Here is a 7,847-nt window from a genome sequence, read left to right as displayed (position 1 = left end):
CTGGTACCAGAGTCCTCAAATTGCATAACTAGGACTATAGACAGGGCTTTAAACTAAATGAGGGAGGAAGGATTCCATTATAGGGAAAGTCAGAAAACCCAACTTAGGAGGTAAGAGTGCAGGTTAACAATGGGGCAGATGGTTAGCAGACAATAAAGGCGAGGGGCAGAACAGGCGAATATCTTTATGCAGCAAGGAATTATAAAAACAAAGTAGGGAAATTTAACAATGGAATAAATTTAAAAGCTTTGCATATAAATGCATGAAGCATTCAAAACAAACAAGAGCGCAAATAGAAACAAAATGGTACGATTTGGTAGCGATTACGGAGACATGGTTACAAGGAGACCAGAATAACCAGGGGTACTCAGCATTTTGGAAAGATAGACTGAAAGGAAAAGGAGGTGGTGTGGACTTGCTGGTGAAGGAGGAAGAAAGATGGTGGGGAGGGTAAAAAAAATCCATGGCTAAACAAGGAGGTCAAGTACAACATATAAAGTCAAAAAACAAGGTATACCATGTTGCAAAGGCCAGTGACATAAACAAAGGGATACTAAAAAATTAATACACAGAGCAAAGGTAAATTATGAAAGAAAATTAGCACGAAATATCAAGAAAGATAGCAAAAGTTTAGTGAGTTTTGAGAAGATTTGTAGCTCAGGTTGAGGTTCTGGATGTAGGTTTGCTCGCTGAGCTGGAAGGTTCATATCTAGACATTTTGTCACCCTACTAGGTAACAATATTCAATGAGGAGAAAGTGAGGTCTGCAGATGCTGGAGATCAGAGATGGAAATGTGTTGCTGGAAAAGCGCAGCAGGTCAGGCAGCATCTAGGGAACAGGAGATGCTGAAGGGCTAATGCCCGAAATGTCGATTCTCCTGTTCCCTAGATGCTGCCTGACCTGCTGCGCTTTTCCAGCAACACATTTCCATCAACAATATTCAATGGGCCTCCGGGCGAGGCACTGTTCATGATTCCTATTTATATGCTTTCTATTTATATGTTATTATTTATTAATTAAAGAAACCCAAACATATAAATAGAAAGCAGGAAGGCCTGGAGGCCTACTGAAGATGTTACCTAGTAGAGTGACGAAACGTCTGGAAATGAACCTTCCAGCTTAGCAAGCAAACGTACATACATCGCAAAAGCTTCTATGGGTAAGTAGAAGAGAGTCGCTGATGTGAATGGTGGTTCATTGGCAGATGAAACCAGAGAGTTAATAGTGGCGAACACTGAGGTGGCAGAGATGCTAAATCAATACGTTGCCTCAGTTTTCATGGTGGAAGACAATACTACCACTCCTGTTGGAATGGGCAAGTCAGAGGCAACAGGAAGGATCGAACTTAAAACAATCAATATTGATAGAGAAAGGCTACTAAGTAAACTATTATGATTGAGGACAGACAGGTCTGCCAGGCCTGCATCCTGGGATATTAAAGGAAACGACAGCGAAGATAGTAGATCCATTGGTTACAATATTCCAAAATTCCCTGGAAAGATTCTAGTGGATCGGAAAATCGCTAATATAACACTGTTATTCAAAAAGGGAGGGAGGCAAAATATGGGAAATTACAGACCGGTTAGTTTAAAATCTGTTGTTGGGAAAGTGGTAGAATCAAGGAAGCAATATCAAGCTCAGTTGAGGGTATTTTGTTGTTCCCCTAATTTAAAATGCAGATGGCGTGCATGCTGTAAGTTACATTCCTCCTTGATACAAAATAAATAATGTTTAAATTGGTTTTAAAAAGACAACTATTCTTATCCTGTTTGGAAATTAATCCTGATAAAGTAGGTATACGCTTTGAGTACATGCAATCATATTGCTTCCTGACACTATGAAACAGAGATTACAAACCATTTGGTCAGAAAGAATGATATAATGTCGTATATGTTTGTCCTTTGTGAAACGGTTTGACCATATAGTCTTGTGAAGAACAGTACACGGATTTCAAAAGCACATTTAGAAACCTAGCTACTATCCATTGGAGAGTTTGTTTATTTGGCTGTGTCTAGAAATATGCTAGGCTTTTAAGCTGGTTTTTGTTAATTATTTACTATTTAATTTAACCTTTATCAGTAAAGTAGGCAAAGTACTCTTTGCACTAAGTGGATTTGACCTTGGCAAAGAGCTGTAACCAGTTGAATTGGATCCATCTGTTTAAACTCACAAAGCATTTTCAGATCCAGGTCACTTCAACAAGTGACAAGAGATGCCTCTCACTGTTAACAGAAGTGTTTCAAAACCAGGTGGATGAAAAGAAATGAGTTGAATAGGCTGGCCTGTTTGATCTAACAGCAAGTTGCTTTGGTGTATCCAGTGCAAATGTAACTGCTAGCAAAAAGGAGGAACATGTCCTCCTTGTTTTAATATTATCGTGAGGCATAACTGAGGGAGAAAAATAAATGCTCAATGTGATAATATTTTTCAGTGACCTAAGTGATTTTTTGTTGTTAAATAACCATTGTTTCTTTATGCCCAATTACTGAGGTGAGCAGAAGTGAAGCACTTCCTTACAGAAAGGAGAGATGATGTTCATGGTTTTGGAAGATCACTTGACTAATTACCTGCAGCGGCTAGGCTAAGGAAGACCTGAAAACAATTGACAAAGAGAGTAACAAAGATTTATCATTTTTATCACCCAAAAAAACCTATCTCCAAAAGAACTATGCTAAATAATAAAGGTACACTGGTCATAATGCTCAACAATTTTTAAAAAAACTTCTGCTTCACTTTTTAATCCACTTAAGAAAAAGTTCATCTTTGAATCTTTCCTTCTAATTAATAGTTCCAAATTTCTGTACCATCCTCTTATCTTTCTTCAAATGTGGTGTGCAAAATTGTTTTGAATATTCCAAAGGCTTCATTAATTGCCTCATAAAAATGAAGATAGCATGTTTTGAGTCAAATGCTCAAAAGTGCACAAGTAAAATTAAAAAAAACAAAATTTTTAATTCGTTGATTTAATGACAATGGACAATAAGTCAGTCCATATCCACATAGTTCACTGACAGGACTGTGGCTTAAGCCTTTACAACAGCATTTTATTGCTTCTTTAAGTTAGCAAATCACTACAAGACAGTGGGTGAATTGTGCTTCAATTGATACAATTTTCAGACACAGTATTCATTTCTCATCCCAGTGTGATTGCAAATGTACAGAACATTCACTAAAACCCAAACATGGTTAAAGAGGAATGCATGTCTGCAGCAAATACATATTAAAAAATAGAACTGCTTCTCTAAACAGTTTTTTTGCAAAACATAAAATACTATTAACATCAGTATTGCAAACATTTACAATTGGTTTTGTTTACAAAAATATTTACATTTTAATATAGCAGGATTTAGTCATTTGTAATGATCTTCAAGTTAATTGCTCATTTAAAATTAAATGATTCTAGGACTCACTTTACAATCACAACAAAATTATTTTTAAATGGAGTTTTTCAGTGTAGTATTTTAGAGTGCAACACAAAAATATCTGGTAAATTCAGGAAATTTTACAGGCATAAAAAGAATGTAATACTATTAAAATGACACGTAACTGTACTGGCCTGATGATATTACAATGTTTTAACAGGTTACAAATCCTTAGGAATTAACACGTTTCAAAGCATTCAAAAATGAATATAACATGTAACACAATGAAGAGATGCTACGTTGACTACAGTACACAGCTGATAAATGCTTGCTTGTGTCACTTTAATTACTAAAGAAAGGCAATAAGTTACTGTTACTGAAAGTAGGTGAATGCTGAACACATTTAAATGACAAATGTTACACAGGTATTGTTCCACATATTTTAAATTGCTGTATGAATGTTGAAGTGTTTGTCCACCATCATGGTCAACAGTATTCTTTAGGTTTCAGGTCAGCTAAATCCTATCTTTCATTGAACATCAGAAATTAATAGTTAAAATAAACATAATTATCAGTGTCATCACCATTATGATCAATTATAAAATGCCTTAGTAGATTTTAACATATTTTGTATTATCCCAAGGAGTACACAATTGAAATAATAAATAAAACTTTGCACTGGTGTAAACAATAGACTCAAAGGCTGAACATAAAGTTGGGCAGATTCTGTCCTATCAACTTATAAATTTATTGACTGAAGCAAGAATTAAAATCAGTAGCTATTATTTTTAGGAGTGCCTGATAGTTAAATCACCAGTTTTGCAAGTCTCACTAGCTTAGAAGGCTGATTACAAAAATCGCTATAGTTTAACAATATAAATGTACATTTTCATGGGCTCAATCACTGACATCCAATTCACATTCAACCAGTGAAGCTTAACCCACAGAGCTCAAACTTAAAATGTACTAAGGTTTCCAGAATCAACATTGAGTATGAATTACTTAAGAATAATGCAAATTATTTTTTAATATTGTTTAATCATATATTCCAAAGTAAACATTTCATCTGATTGTCAAGGAGGTGATGACTGATGGGTGCGATAATCTATTTTAAAAGAATAGTTGTTTTCGTCAATGCTGATTGTTGTTCAACTAAAATGCAATGAAGGAGGAGAGTTGGTTCAAGCAATCTTTCTTTGTCAATCAATGCCTGATTTCAATCACTAACTTGATGTGCAACTTGCTAATAAGCAGAAAGTCCCATGTGATTTCAAAATTCACTAGTGAGATTCTCCGAAAAAGATTAGGAATCACTTGCAATTTAATGTCCGAGTAGAGGTCATTTTGAAATTTGATTTGTTAAGGAACAACATACTTAATTCTGAAATCTTCATTAGTGTACATTTATTTAAAATGTAAAACTTAATCTTGAGGCTTAATAATTTTTAGTGAACTAATTTGTTTGAAGGAATCAGACTACTGGGAGTAAGGTATCTTTTGATAAGTTGCCCTTCATGCCTGTCCCTTTTGTGTGGCATTTACAGAGGCTTTTTTTGGTGATTTGTTTTTACTTCAGGCTATAGCAATGAACCATTTTACTAGGTAAAAGGATCACTGTTAATAGCAAGGGTAATTTTGAAAGAATTTCCCCCCTCAAAAATGTACATATTTCTTTATGATTACATCAGTGGTATATAACAAAAACATTTTACAGCTTCAGATTGTAATCTGCAGTGCTAATTAATTTACGATAAACAAAGAAAGTCAATACATATGTTAACCGGAACATAAATTTATTCAAAGACATAGAACAAGTTTTGCCATTTTGCTATGTGTTTTAGCATTAGCACAAGCACATGTATAACTTCAAGACATAGGCTTATAGACACATGGGCAGTGAACACTGAATCTCAACCCACAGGGCTATAGTGAGTGATTTTTTGAAGTATTCAACACAAATATCACACTGATCAACACAAATGATTCATGGCTCCAGTAGCAGAATAGCATTGGGCTTGTTCTTGGGAAAAATAAATGCATCTGAAGAATGGTAGACAGATAAAAATTTTGTGTCTGTTCTGAATAATCTGATTCTGACCATTGTCCAATATATCCATTCATTGTGCAAACTGTCGATGGGTAAACTTTAGTGCAGTATCCACCATAGTGGATAACAGCTACTCTGGCTAACCAAAGTCAATCCTTGGCCGATACTGTAGTACCATTGGATAAGACTGGAAAATACAAAAAAGTTGTAAATGATTACTGCTACAATACAAATAATACTATATCACCTACTGAAGAGAATAGGATTCCTTGTTGTTTTGAAGGAGTTACATTTCCCCAATGCAATAGGATCTTTTTAAATATTTCAAGCATGCTCAAAGACACATCTGCAATAAATCAAGTGCAGTTAATGGTATAGGTGATTTTCCCTGTGCTCTATGATGTAGGAATGCCTCATCCTGGATCACTGAAGTAATGTTTTAGATCAAAAGTTGTACTGACTTCCTCTAAATGTACAGAGAATCACAAAACAAAAATAACAACTTTAAGAACCATCATGGCTTGATGTGATGTTTTGTACATGCAGATTTAACCAGTCAAGGAGTGGTGAATTTTATCACTGAAAACAACATTACACAACTTCTCACTTGTTTTACTTGCGCACGCGTAGGTGTGATCTAAAGAAGGAGAGATATTTAAGCTGGAGATTTGTTTGTCTTCAGGTATTTTGCAATATGATAGTGACCAATTTTATTATCTAGACCCCTCAAATCAATAAACCTGGTCAGTCTTTACTGCCTTAAAGATAACCTTGAAATATATGTTGACCTGAGAAGTAATTACAGAAAAGAAAAACAAACTCCAACTTTCTAAGGTAAAGCTGTCCTGCTTAGAAGTAACATGTGATGATGAATCAATCAGTTAATTTATTAAGTTGTTTTTAAAAAGTGTTACAAATCACCTTCTTTCCAAAAAGTAGCAATTATCTACCCAAAAAATTTTCATATTATTATACAATGAAGCTGACACTGCACATCAACTAAGTGATAATTGCCTGTAAATGGAGAAATGCTGCTGATTAGAACCCATCACCATGATTCCCTGACACGAACAAAACGTCTTTCAATAAAACAGATAGGAGGTATGAGGATTATATCATCCAAGTGTCAATCATGGTGCCAACATGCAATTTATAATACACAGCATAGATTAAGACGACTTTGTAAAAGAAAGCATCCTTATTTAAATGTAAATCTTACCAAAAATCACATAATTATCTGAAAATCCAGAAAATTGATATTTGAAATTTATCTCATCAACAGAGTGAGGAGGTCATTCAGGCATGAGTTTTTGGTGGGCTAGTTATTACTGAAATTGGACAAATAAAAAACCTAAGGTGACTATGATGTTCTTATATATTTAGCTCATTTGTTAATCCTCTTTCTGATTTGTGAAGAAGTGTTAATCTTATTGCGCACCTCCCTATGAAGTCACCAAGTGGATATGCCGCAGGTATCAGTAAGAGTTCAGTTATGAGGTGTGTGCAGAGGCAGGCTGAGAGGGAGTAGTGGTCGTCCTCTGAATGTGAGGTGGCAATGATATGGAGATGCCAGTATTGGGCTGGGGTAGACAAAGTCAAAAGTCACACGACACCAGGTTAAAGTCCAACAGATTTACTGGAATCACAAGCTTTTGGAGCGTTGCTCCTTCATCAGATAAAGTCACTTTGCCTCACTGGCATCTCAGCAGAAGTATACTTAAGAGGGGAATCAGGAGGGCAAAAAGGGGACATGAGATAGCTTTGGCAAATAGGGTTAAGGAGAATCCAAATACTTTTTACAAATACATTAAGGACAAAAGGATAACAAGGGAGAGAATAGGGCCCCTCAAAGATCAGCAAGGCAGCTTTTGTGTGGAGCCGCAGAAAATGGGGGAGATACTAAATGAGTATTTTGCATCAGTATTTACTGTGGTAAAGGATATGGAAGATATAGAAAATAGACAAATAGATGGTGACACTTTGCAAAATGTCCATATTACAGAGGAGGAAGTGCTGGATGTCTTGAAACGCATAAAGGTGGATAAATCCCCAGGACCTGATCATGTGCACTCTAGAACACTGTGGGAAGCTAGAGAAGTGATTGCTGGGCCTCTTGTGTATATATTTGTATCATCGATAGTCACAGGTGTCGTGCCAGAAGACTGGAGGTTGGCTAATGTGGTGCCACTCTTTAAGAAGGGTGGTAAGGACAAGCCAGGGAACTATAGACCAGTGAGCCTGACGTCGGTGGTAGGCAAGTAGTTGGAGGGAATCCTGAGGGACAGGACATACATGTACTTGGAAAGGCAAGGACTGATTAGGAATAGTCAACATGGCTTTGTGCATAGGAAATCATGTCTCACAAACTTGATTGAGCTTTTTGAAGAAGTAACAAAGAGGATTGATGAGGGCAGAGCAGTAGATGTGATCTATATGG

The 7,847-nt window shown here is 36.0% G+C and overlaps 1 protein-coding gene across 4 annotated transcripts in view; it reads right to left on the bottom strand.

Moving 5' to 3' along the window:
- Positions 1-4,846: 4,846 nt before the first annotated feature.
- The window catches only part of pcgf5b (polycomb group ring finger 5b), a 179,804-nt gene continuing 176,803 nt past the window's right edge, over positions 4,847-7,847 (bottom strand). For all 4 annotated transcript variants that reach the window (XM_043712445.1, XM_043712449.1, XM_043712446.1 and 1 more), the window contains exon 9: positions 4,847-5,597. In XM_043712445.1, coding sequence (XP_043568380.1) covers positions 5,550-5,597 — 48 coding nt within the window. In that variant the 3' untranslated portion in view covers positions 4,847-5,549. The remainder of the gene's footprint in view (positions 5,598-7,847) is intronic.

Source organism: Chiloscyllium plagiosum, chromosome 22 (genome assembly GCF_004010195.1).
Source record: "Chiloscyllium plagiosum isolate BGI_BamShark_2017 chromosome 22, ASM401019v2, whole genome shotgun sequence".
Classification (NCBI taxonomy): domain Eukaryota; kingdom Metazoa; phylum Chordata; class Chondrichthyes; order Orectolobiformes; family Hemiscylliidae; genus Chiloscyllium; species Chiloscyllium plagiosum.
Note: the sequence above shows the minus strand (reverse complement) of the source record. Positions and strands in the feature narration are given on the sequence as shown.